Source organism: Hyperoodon ampullatus (genome assembly GCF_949752795.1).
Source record: "Hyperoodon ampullatus genome assembly, chromosome: 7".
NCBI lineage: Eukaryota > Metazoa > Chordata > Mammalia > Artiodactyla > Ziphiidae > Hyperoodon > Hyperoodon ampullatus.
This window is the reverse complement of record NC_136920.1, coordinates 80,095,932-80,108,878: the sequence shown is the minus strand read 5'-3', so window position 1 is coordinate 80,108,878 and position 12,947 is coordinate 80,095,932. Positions and strand designations below refer to the sequence as shown.

General features: G+C 46.1%; 1 protein-coding gene and 1 long non-coding RNA gene across 2 annotated transcripts in view; one reads left to right on the top strand and one right to left on the bottom strand.

Annotated features, from left to right (window-relative positions):
• LOC307056535 overlaps positions 1-12,947 on the bottom strand; it is a 110,001-nt gene that overhangs the window by 41,224 nt on the left and 55,830 nt on the right. The gene's annotated exons all lie outside the window — the stretch shown is intronic.
• Positions 94-7,367, top strand: LOC307056615 (speedy protein E4-like; the record flags this gene model as incomplete). The annotated part of the gene is made up of 7 exons (XM_079709439.1): positions 94-202; positions 722-943; positions 1,840-1,898; positions 2,383-2,468; positions 3,986-4,154; positions 4,315-4,419; positions 7,290-7,367. The coding sequence occupies 7 exons, from the start codon at positions 94-96 to the stop codon at positions 7,365-7,367; spliced, it is 828 nt and encodes a 275-aa protein (XP_079565565.1).

The following is a 12,947-nucleotide window of genomic DNA, read 5'->3' as shown; positions in this document are numbered from 1 at the left end:
GGGACGACCACTTGTGTTTAGCCCAAGTCCAGAAGAAGAGTTGGGACAAAGCCGAGTCTAGGCTTCGAGGAAGGGAAGAGTCTGGGAGACATCATGGACAATCGTCAACCGACTTCCCAGGCTGAGGAGCTGAATTCCCAGTCCAGCTCTTCAGGGTACCCCCTGGAGTTGACTGTCTATGAAGAAAGCCCAGGACCGTCAGGTGAGGGAGCTGGCATGAGAAGGAATTTCAGAGATTTGACCAGTAAGGAGGAAAGGGTACAGAGGTCGGGAAGGAGCACCTGCATAAGGTGCCTATGAAAGAAAGGAGACATTCAGAAAGCCAGGGATTGAGGGAGGAGAGCACAGGAGCTGGGGACACGGAACACCTGGGGAGCAAGAAACAGGGTTAGGAGATGAGATCCAAGGATGAGAGAAGGGGAGAGAGGAAACAAGGGGAGGGTTCTTTTTTTTTATTCCTGGTGGGAGAAATTATCTACCATGAGAAAGAGTTTCGAGGACGGTAAGCTGGACAAATGACAAAAAGAGTCAGGGGAGGGATAGGTAGATATGGACAGAGAAAGATGGAAAGATGACTTGGGGCAAGGTCAGCGGTCTGTGAGCCTGGAAAGCACGGGGGTGCTTCGGGGGGGGAGGTGGAGCCGGGGTGGGGTTGGGTGGTCACCAGTGACTGAATTCCCAAGACGAGAGCATCATACTGTAGTCTCTTCTCCTTTGTCAGCTCCCTGGGCTGGTTGCAGCCCCCCGCCTCAGCGCCCCGGCTGTAAGAGGAAGAGGTCAGTGGCTTTCAGAGTGGAGGTGGAGGGCAACACGGCCACTGAGGCCCAGGACACCTGGGTCGTGGAGTCGCTGAGTGGGCTCAAGATGAAGCTGAAGCGACAGCGGGTGTCTTCAGTGCTGCCTGAGCACCACGAGGGCGACACCTGGGTCGTGGAGTCGCTGAGTGGGTTCAAGATGAAGCTGAAGCGACAGCGGGTGTCTTCAGTGCTGCCTGAGCACCACGAGGCCGACACCTGGGTCGTGGAGTCGCTGAGTGGGTTCAAGATGAAGCTGAAGCGACAGCGGGTGTCTTCAGTGCTGCCTGAGCACCACGAGGCCGACACCTGGGTCGTGGAGTCGTTCAGTGGGCTCAAGATGAAGCTGAAGCGACAGCGGGTGTCTTCAGTGCTGCCTGAGCACCACAAGGTCTTCAAGTGGATGCTTGGTAAGGACCCACCGCCCTGCCCAGCAACCTCCAATCCTATACTTGAAAAACAAACAAACCAAAACTTCCCATGACTACACTTTCCCAGTGGAAAAGAATTCCCTGCTACTTGGTGCGCTCTCCGTCCCTGGCGGACTGTCTACGGATAAAGGATACGGGGGACACATAAAAGATACAGGATGAGGTTAGACTTAGAAATGATACAAGACTAGGTTAGATTTAGAAATGATACAGGATTAGGTGCGCTTGGTTTCAACTGTACCCGAGACTCTAGCTCTTACTGGCCTTTTGAATCTTACTGGCATGTTCGGGGTGGGGGGAGGAGGGGCTGACAAGCCATCTTCACCCCCTGACATGACTGTCAATTGAGACACTGGCTGAGAGTATCTTGATGCCCTCTGCAGGTACGTGAATGCATGATGAAGGGGCATCACTCCCTGTCACTCGGCCCCCCCAGAAGGGGAGTCACCCCCTTTCCTCCCACAGTGAATGGTCTTCCCTCCCCTCTTTCCGGCAGCTTCACCCTGGGCCACATCTTGGCATTTCCCCAGGGGGGGCGCGGTTCACCCTCTTGGCTCTGGAATGCTCCCACGACAGCCCTGTTCCCACTGGCAACATCTGCCCTTTTTTCACAGAGGATCCCGTCGTTAAGAAATTCCTCGCCTGGGACAAAAACCTGGAAGTATCTGACAAGGTAAGTCACCCACTGAGATGGATTCCTGCTCCAGCGCCTGTTCTAGGTGGGCGCGCTGGGTGCTTTCTACACCCACGTTTCCACTCCCCTCCTAACCTCATGCCTTGTCAACACTTCCCTCCAGGGGCCTCGAGGTCCCCTCTGGGATCTGAGCCCCAGGAGTGCCCCTTTGGTGGTTGCTGCCTAAGTCCCCTCTCCTCTCAGCTCCTGGGGACTCGCCTTGGCTCCGGTTCATCGAACACCGTCCTGTGCCCGTGGCCCTAAGTCCACGCCCTCAATCCCACAGCCTCCCATCCTTGGAGCGCCGCCAACTCTGACCTTCTGTCCTCTCCCCTTCCCCAAATAACCAGGCTCACCCCACACGGGGGTCTCTCCTCCAAGTGGCACCACCCATTCCTCGTCCCCTGCTCCCTTCTCCCTCCCACTCTTTCTTCTCTTCCAGGATGTGACCTCTCTCCTACGTTTTTTCCCCTCTTTCCATCAGTATCTCCTGTCGATGGTGATAGCGTATGTCAGCCGGGCCGGGCTCTTCCCCTGGCAATTCCAGAGAATCCATTTCTTCATAGCTCTGTGAGTACCTTGCTCCATCCCCGCCATCAATATTCAACACCCTGGGAGGGCAGAGGGAGAGACGTGGGGCTCTGACCTTTCATCTATTTTTTTAAACCCCTTTGTACTGACTCTAGGTGTGAAAATGACAGGATTACGGTACCGTGGTTTCTTTTTCAAACCATGTTCTGTTTTTTATAGCATTCATTGTCAAAACAAACTACCCTCATGTCAATTAAAACACTGAAAGAAACAAAGCAAAACGCAAAACTTTCCTAAGAGGAGAGGAAGAAAGAACTGACACCATCCTGCCCCCGAGTAACAGACTTGAGACGTTTCCGGTTCGAATTCTCCGGTCTCGGGTCTTCCCACATCAGCACCAAGTGTGATTATCTTCCGTTTCTGCGTTCCCACGACAAATGCCACAATCGGGGCCCATATCACATAGCGCGGATTTGGTGTCAAATGCTCCCCACTGATGTTTCTTCCAAGTCTCCCAAGTCAGTTGGCTCTATTTGCCTGAACATCCTTCCAAAACACAGGTCTGACCGCTTCACACGATTTCATTGGCTAATGACATGCCACATCAAGGCCAGAGTTCTGCGCTGGGATTTAACTCTCTCTGCAATCTCCAGCACACCGTCCTGATACTTTATTCCTCTGTTTCACTGCTCCTTCCAAATACCCTGCCCTCTAAGTTTCTATTGAGCTTTCTATCCAGGTATCTTTGCCATACATTTATCTGAAGAAAACGACCCTATCCTTAAAGTGGGTTCAAACACCAAAACCTTCACGATGCCCGATCTCCCTAACTTCTGCATCCCAGAGGCACTTTAGTTCAAATTGTATTATAATGTGATGCTTTGCATTTTAGTCATTTCTTATCTCCCCCCTTCCCCTTCCCCGGTCCCACTAGACTAGACACCATGTGGAAGGCAGGTCTCGTCAAAATGTCAATGCATTCCCAAAACACTCAGCACAATTCTTTTCATTGGGCAAATGTTTGTTATTGTGAGACTTCCAGGTAATCAGTATTGCATTTGGCCATGAGATAAAATGTTCATTCATTCATTCATTCATTCATCTAACAAACCTTATAAAGTACACCCTACATGCTGGGGAATATGAGGTGGTGGGAACAGAGATTCACAAAAGGCTGTTGAATTCATGCATCAATATGAACCAAGCCCTAAATGTGTCAGTTGCTAGGAGAGGGATGAATGCAGAAACAGATCAGATCAGCTCCTGCCCTCAGGAACTGTACATGTACCTACAACATAGGAAGAGAGGTGTGTGCACATAAAACAAGTTGAAGGGAACGGGGGGTTTGGATCGTGTCCTCATCATCAAGGTGTGAGAGGCACCCTTCCGAAGGTCCTGCCTGGCAGTGGCTCCTTGATGACTGGGCGGCTCCCGGTGACGCTGGGCAGGGCTGGGTGGGTCGTGTGAGGATGCTCAGCCTGCCTCTTTTCTGGGAAGCTGACCTCAAGTGGAGGCCCTTCCTGTCCTGATGACAGCGACCTGATGTCTTTCCCCAGCTATGTGGCCAGCGACATGGAAGAGAACAACCAGGCCCCCAAGCAGGCCATCGTTTCGTTCCTCTATGGAAAGAACAGCTCCCAGCATGCCTTGTTCCACAAACTGCGTTCCCAGTTCATCCGTTCCATGGGCTGGAAGGCACGGGTCACTCGGGAAGAGTGCGAGCAGGTGGGTGGGCTGTGGCGGTCTCGGGGAGGGGGAGGGACGGAGTGGAGGTGGGGATCATGGGGGACTCGGTTTGGGACTTGGGGACAGACGAGAAAGAACCGGAGGCGGGGCAACGGGAGGCAGCGGCATCCTCACTGCCAGGGGCTGTTTGTCTTTCCAGATCCAGGCTTTTGATCCAGAGCTCTGGGTGTGGGGAAGAGATCGCGCCCTCTTGCCCCAGAGGCCCCAGGACCACGCAGGCCTGAGGTCATCGGCCTGCGCAAAGGTAGGTCTGCGTGCGCAAAGGTGCGGGTGGAATGACGTGTTGTCTACTGAGGAAATCGGAGGAATCCCACTGCTGGACCCGCATCACCTCTCACGCTGTGAAGGGGGCCAGCCAGGCACACAGCCACATGCCGACTCTGCGCCAGCCACGGACTGACAGCCACACACAGACACCAGCACCGCGGGGCCCGTGGGCACCAGACCTCGGGGAAACCAGTTTGTCCCAGACGCATGGGTCTCACTGAAGTTATTTCACCCAAAGCAATTGGGTCCAAATAACAGCTTTGACGAGATGGTGATTGTTTTCCATATACTGTGTTTCCAGTTTCTCTTTTTCATTCATTTTTGGCCTTACATCCCTCAGGGTTATGGGTTCTAGCATTTATCTACAACAAAGTAAGTGTCTACAAACAGGATATTAGATAGAACAGCCCACACGTTCAATAAGAAAAGATGAACTATGACTAGCTTTATATTCATCCAAATTTACTTTCAAATTGCCTATGGCCAGATCACCTGTGACTCTTTATTCCCCCTGACTCACCACTTCTGGACCAATGATTCCTCTAGTACAATTCACCTTTTCCCCCTCACGTTTATGGTCAAGGGGGTTTATCACAACGACTGAAGGTTAAGGAATGCCATCTTCAGCATGGCTTATTACAATTGACACATTAGAGTTCTAGATGTGGGCAGAGGATTGAGCAAACATTTGGTTTAAACCTTGCAAACTAGCTGTCTTAGTCCATTCAACCTGCCCTACTACAGACCGCGTTGCTTAGAAACAACACAGCACGGTCTCTTTTACAAGGGCAATAATCTCATTCATGAGGGCTCTACCCCATGACCTAATAACCTCCCAAAGACCCCACCTCCTAATACCAGCACCTTAGGGGTTAAGATTTTAAGATTTCAACATAAGAATTTTGGGGGACACACACATTCAGCACATAACACTAACCAAGTTTAGGGCTGAGTATTATTTAAACATTAGGATCCAGGGACTTCCCTGTTGGCACAGTGGTTAAGAAACCGCCTGCCAATGCAGGGCACACAGGTTTGAGCGCTGGTCCGGGAAGACCCCACATGCCGCGGAGCAACTAAGCCCGTGCGCCACAACTACTGCGCCTGCGCTCTAGAGCCCACGAGCCACAACTACTGAGCCTGCGTTCTAGAGCCCGCAAGTCGCAACTACTCAGCCTGTGCGCCTAGAGCCCGTGCTCCGCAACAAGAGAAGCCGTCAGGAGAAGCAACGGAGAGTAGTCCTCGCTCACCACAACTAGAGAAAGTGCACACACAGCAACAGAGACCCAATGCAGCCAAAAATAAAAGAAAGAAAATAAGTAAATAAATGAAAACTTAATAATAACATAGACATTAGGATGCAGGGTTAGGGTTAGGGATCCGGCCTCAGGTCTCCTGGTCCACGATGTTGACTTGTCAGTGATGTCTGTAGTGTGCTTCCAAGTTCAGAATTTAAGTGGTGCCAAAGGACCAAGGTGAGTTAAGACTAAAGCAGCATTCTCCAAATGCCAGCTCCCTGAGCAGAATCACCTGGAGTCTGGGCTATGAAGCAGATTACTGGGCCTGACCTTGGGTGTATTCAGTAGTTTTTGGAGTCAGGGTCACCAAAGTCCAAGAATCGCACTTGAAAACAATGAATGGTTCAGGACTGGGGTTCAGAATGGAGAATTTGAGATAAAACTCCAATCATAAATGAGTCTCAATTCTGGTTAGAATTGACTAAGAATGTGAAAACCTTTATATCTGGACAGTTGCCACTTTGAAATCTGACATCCTTGCTCCTTCTCTTACTTCCAGATCACAGAGCCCAGGAGAGATGAGGATGTTCAACAAGAGGTCAATCCAGACACTGACGACAGCCGTGAAGAAGGAAGGGAGGGGCTTCCCTGGTGGCGCAGAGGTTGAGAGTCCGCCTGCCGATGCAGGGGACGCGGGTTCGTGCCCCGGTCTGGGAGGATCCCACGTGCCGCGGAGCGGCTGGGCCCGTGAGCTATGGCCGCTGAGCCTGCGCGTCCGGAGCCTGTGCTCCGCAACGGGAAAGGCCACAACAGTGAGAGGCCCACATACCACAAAAAAAAAAAAAAAAAAAAAAAAAGAAGGAAGGGAGAAGCCTCTTGTGCAGATCATCGAGAAGAAGCCAGCATCTTCTAGAATGAGCGGAGGCGACTTTTCGTGTTATACTCCTAGGAGCGGGGCGTGCTTCTAGGAGTCTGTGGCAGGACAATAAGAAAACAGGGTTTATTCAGATTCCACCCTTTTGGAAGGCACCACCTCAATTTTCAGATCATTTCATTTCCATCTCCCCTGAGACGAACATTGGAGGTCCCATTTTTTATACACTTGTTTGCCCCAGTCTAGAAGCATTTGAAGGTGGAGTGTAGCGGCTCAGAATAGGAGGGAATAACATTAAAATATATAATTAGAAAAAAATATATATATATATATATAATTACAGCCACAGGGTCATGACTCATGACTTAAGTTTCACTGGCTTATTTTGAAAATGTCACCTATAAAATTATTGTATTTTTATATTTTATATTTATATATTTATTTTAAATAGTTTTGAAATAGTCTTCATTTTGAAACATCTTATTACTACAAACTTTTGTGATGAGAACTGTAGCTGTTGTATATTTACACATATATACAATTTTACTCACATTTTCAAGAGAGATTGTTGATTTTATCTATTACATAATATTTCCATTCTACTTATAGCATAGTGGGTATTTCCTCTCAATTCTTGTAAGCATAAATTTGTATTTTTTTAGTTCTCATTATTGAATTGTGGGAATTCAGTCGTAATTTTTTAACTTGCCTCAGCATGTTGGTATGTTATTTTAGATTGTTCAAGAGTACCGTGCGATGCAGCTTTTGGAGAACTACAATAAAGATGAAAGTCTTCTCACAGTCAGGATGTGAGTGGTCATTACCAGTCGGCTTCGCCTCTTTGCTGTCCAACGAGGTGTTGCTTAATGGCGTTGTGATTATCCAACCACATTTCTTAACTCTGAAAAATAGTCCTCAATTATTTTTCATGTAGAGAAAACTACAGAAGATGAGGCAGGTCTTGCATCATTCAGGACTCCAATACTGAGAGACAACTCTTGGGTAAAAGGAAAGATAGCTTTATTGAGGAAGCCGGCAGTCCAGAAGAGAGGTGGACTCATGTCCCGAAGAACCAACTCTCCCCTCCTGAAGTTTTGCTTGAGGACTATACAGGGAAAAGAGAAAGGGGCTACATGTTGAAGAGAGGGTTACAGGGTGCGTGATCAGCTCACGGTCATTCTTCTGATTGGCCAGTGGTGAGGTAACGGGGACTCAACATCATCAGCCTTCTGGTTCCAACTGGTCTGGGGTCTACGTGCTTGTGGGCAACATGCAGTTAACTTCTTCCACCTGCTGGGGGTTTCAGTCTCTGCCAAACAGCTCCAAGGACGTGGCTCAGAATATTACCCAATAGCCCTTGAGGAGGAACTAAAGGTCCTTGACTTTGTTTAACAGCCAAGAGATGATTATTTTGTCTTGGCTGTTTTTTCGGCCTCGCCACGCAGCTTGCAGGATCTTAGTTCCCTGATCAGGGATCGAAAACAGGCCTCTAGCAGTGGAAGCGCAGAATCCTAACCGCTGAAGTGCCAGGGAGTTCCTGACAGTAGACTTTAAAAAAAAAACAACCAGACCAAAAGGAACACAGTTTTAAGGAAGCTTAACTTTCTCAGAAATGCAGAAATTTTGTTGTGCATTTACTTTCTTTCTTTTTTTCCCCCAATACATTCATTTATATATTTATTTATTTTTGTCTGCGTTGGGTCTTCGTTGTTGCACGTGGGCTTTCTCTAGTTGCAGTGGAGCGGGGGCGACTCTTCATTGCGGTGCGTCGGCGTCTCCATGCGGTGGCTTCTCTTGTTCCGGAGCATGGGATCTAGGCACGTCGATTCCAGTAGTTGTGGCTCACGGGCTCTAGAGGTTTTTTATGTCTTGCAAGTATTCATCAAATGTTTATTGCTTGAATGAATGACAAATAATTTCTTCCAACAATCTTCAAACTGCTTAACACTATGACAATATTTAGCGTTTCAAATTTCACATGACCTTAGTCTTTCCGTGCTCTAGTTTCTAAAAGCACGTGGGATCTTCCCGGACCAGGGCTTGAACCAGTGTGCCCTGCACTGGCGGGCGGATTCTTAACCAAGGAGCCACCAGGGAAGTCCCTGTGCATTTATTTTCAAAAAAATTATAAGGCCGGATGAATTCAGGACTAGGTGCAGAAACCTCTTCCAGTGAGATACAGAATCTCTGCTGTTTAGGCAGATTTAGAGAACAACTTTTCCAACCACTTATTAAAGAGACCAATACTCCATGAAAAAAATTTATCATTTGTACAGAGAGAAAACCAAACTCCAGCTTTGCATCAATATAATATTTGCTACTAAGAGAACCATAAGCTCTTTTTTGAAAATCTCTGGAATAAACATCAAAACTGAGCTGCCTTCGGCTCAGAAAATAAAATTCCCTTTCTACCCGTCTCCTACAACTTTCTATACTCATTCAGGTTGTGTCCTTCACTATCCTCTTTCTGGTGCTGGAACAATCAGTCATTTTACTTTAGGACCAAACTATTTTTGTTCCTGTTAATAAACAAAACTACATCGCATTATCTTGCATACAAAGTTGTACCTCTCGGTTGCTGGAACCAAGCAGGACCATGCAGGGCCCTTCCATGTCCCCTGCCTCTTGTTTGTAAAATAGCTGCAGTCTCCCAGGCCTCCCCTGAGTCACCAAAGAACAGGTTCAAGCAGTTACTGATTAGGACAACAGCAGTCACAGAATCTTTACTTCCTCCCGAAGGACATAAGTAACAGTGTCAGACACATACTCCTAACTTGTTTTGCAGATACTAAAACCACTACAAGAGGAGAAAGCTAACTGTATGATGACCAGACTGGAGCTATGACACAAGCTGCTCCATCTTGAGCAGACCTGAACCAATGGCTTACACAATTCCAGGAACTGGCCTCAAGGAAATGGGAACAAACCAACACTGGAATTGAAGATTAACTGTGCCTGAAACAATCAACATGACACTGACCACACCGCTGCATGACCAATTTCAAGATGATGGTCAGAGCTGACTGTGCTACTCTGCATGGAGCCCCCACCGGCACAGCCCAGAGACTTCCCGTCTTTTCCCTATCAACCCCTTTTCCCTCTCATTGGCAACTGGGAGATGGTATTGGGGACACTAGCCCACCATCTTCCCAGGTTGCCAGCTTCCTGAATAAAGCATCTTTCTTCTTCCACCAACCCTTGTCTCTGGAACACTGACTTCTGAGCGATGAGCAGCTGAACCTGAGTTCTGTTCCAGCCGATAACATCACTATGGGTCAAGTCTCATTCATACTATATTAATACTAACTTTGAACCAAAGTTACTTCCATTTCACAAAGAAAACTAGGAGTGAATGATTGACAACTGCCCATCACACATCAGCATTTCAGGCTAGCAGAGCTCATGAACACACATAACACAACTTTACACAGCCACAAACATCCCTTACACAACTTATTCAAGTGGCAGAGACAAACACATTCATTAACACACCCACAGACAGAGCCTCTAGGTAACAAGTAAACATATGCAGCAAGAGCATATAACTTGAGATTATGCTTAGTAATCAATGCCTCAGGTTTCTGTCTTGCTTAGAAATGACCTCGGTATCCAATGATTAGCCAGTAAGTAACACAATTTAGTAGCAGTTCAAGGGTTTACGGAAACTGAAGATCTTGGAATTTATCGACAAGCTAACACAGTAGAAAACATAGTTACTGTTGAAAGAAAGTTTGTCAGAATAAAAACTAAATGTGGTTAAACACAAACTTACATTTTTCATAACCTTAAACATTAAGTAGAAGTAATATGAGCTTATTTGATGGGCACACCTATATGAATTTAGGAAGAACACACCCAAGCAGAATTGTTTTAAATGTATGCCTAATACTGATAAATAAGATACGAATAACTTTTTATGAAACCAAAAATATTAAACTAGCTTCATGTGTCAAAGATTTACCTAAATTATGTAAACTTGAAGTCTTTAAATTTCTGAGTTGATTTTTTTTTTTGGCTGCACCGAGGGGCTTGCTGGATCTTAGGTTCCTGACCAGGGACTGGACCTGGACCCTGGCAGTGAAAGCACCGAGTCCTAACCACTGGACCGCTGGGGAATTCCCTGACTTGATTTCAATAAGAATATTTTTCTAGCACATTTAAAGTATTAGAAGTTCTAATTCCTTTCTCTCTGAGAATTTTAGGGATATATAATTTTTATAAGCACATTTGTATCTTTGTAAGCCAATCAGGACAGAAACCCTTTAATTTAACAGACTCTACAATCTACTTTAATACATCCAGAAGTAGGAAAACATTACATACTCGCACTGTCAGAGGTAAAGACCTTTTTGAATTACAGACACACAGACATACAGAGAAATGGAACTTTTACCTGCAGTTTTAAGTCTTAGACTTGGGTCAGGAATAAACACTCACCAGTCTAGATATTAAAGAGCCGTTCTCATCCCATTGGGCAAGAGATTCTTAATTGATTTGAGCTTGTCAAAGTAGACAAATAGACAAACAGAAAAGACTAAGAAAAGACTAACAAACTAGATCCTCTGTTACCTCTCACCTAACTGAGATTAGTTCTGTAGAAACTTAATCCCTTTAGAGACCATCAAGTCTTCAAACGACAAAGCCAAACTCAGAATCACTGCTGCAACAAATGGGGAACCACTTAGCTGGAATCTGAAAACAAAGGAGAAACACAAAAGTAATAGAAGGGGAAACTAAAGAAACAGAAAGTGAGCCAAGTTCAAAGGCTGCTTGGGTTCACCCCTGGGAGAGGAGACAAGATGTACCTGGGCTTCACTGCCTCATGAAATACACCACTTGTTGCTGGGCTTTTACAGCTTTATTTACGTAGAACTGATATACAAAATCTAGCCCATGTTTGATGTATATAACTTGATGAGTTTGGACATATGCACACACCTGTGATACCATCACCACCATCACGGTAATATACTCATCACTTCCAAAAGATTCCTTCTATCCCTCTGTGTGTGTGTATGTGTGTTAGAAAGACGTAACACGGCACCAGGTACATGAAAAGGTGCTCAACGTCACTAATCATCTGGGAAATGCAAATCAAAATCATCAGGAGATACTACCTCACATCTGTTAGAATGCCTACAATTTTTTATTTTTTTTTAAAGATAAGAGCTGTCAAGGTGGTAGAGAAATCGTAACCCTTGCATATTGTACGCAGGAATGTAACATTGTGCAGGCACTGTGGAAAACAGTATGGAGTTTTCTCAAAATCTTTTAAATAAAATTTCCATATGATCCAGCAATCCCACTTCTGGGTATACAGGCCCAGCTCAGAGACACTGCAGCTTCAGTTCCAGAACACTGCAATGAAGCCAATACCGCCATAAAGCGAGTCACATGAAATTTCTGGTGTACCCGTGCATGAAAAGCTTCTGTTTACACTATACTGTAGTCTGTTAAGTGTGCGACAGCCTTGTGTCTAAACAAACAATGTACATACCTTTATTGAAATATACTTTGGGGAAGAGAAATATAGATAAATGGAACAGGATCGAAAGCCCAGAGATAAGCCCACGCACATATGGTCACCTTATCTTTGATGAAGGAGGCAAGAATATACAATGGAGAAAAGACAGCCTCTTCAATAAGTGGCGCTGGGAAAACTGGACAGCTACCTGTAAAAGAATGAAATGAGAACACTACCTAACACCATAACACAAAAATAAACTCAAAATGGATTGAAGACCTAAAGGTAAGGCCAGACACTGTCTAACTCATAGAGGAAAACACAGGCAGAACACTCTATGACATAAATCACAGCAAGATCCTTTTGGACCCACCTCCTAGAGAAATGGAAATAAAAACAAAAATAAACAAATGGGACCTATTCAAACTTCAAAGCTTTTCCACAGGAAAGGAAACCATAAACAAGACAAAAAAACAACTCTCAGAGTGGGAGAAAATAGTTGTAAATGAAGCAACTGACAAAGGATTAATCTCCAAAATATACAAGCGGCTCACTCAGCTCAATATCAAAAAAACAAACAACTCAATCCAAAAGTGGACACAAGACCTAAATGGACATTTCTCCAAAGAAGATATAAGATTGCCAACAAACACATGAAAGGATGCTCAACGACACTAACCATTAGAGAAAGGCAAATCACAACTACGGTGAGGTATCAGCTCACACCACTCACCATGGCCATCACCAAAAAATCTACAAACAATAAATGCTGGAGAGGGTGTGGAGAAAAGGGAACCCTCCCCCTGCACTGTTGGTGGGAATGTACATTGATACAGCCACTACGGAGAACAGTATGGAGGTTCCTTAAAAAACTGAAAATAGGGCTTCCCTGGTGGTGCAGTGTTTAACAATCCTCCTCCCAATGCATG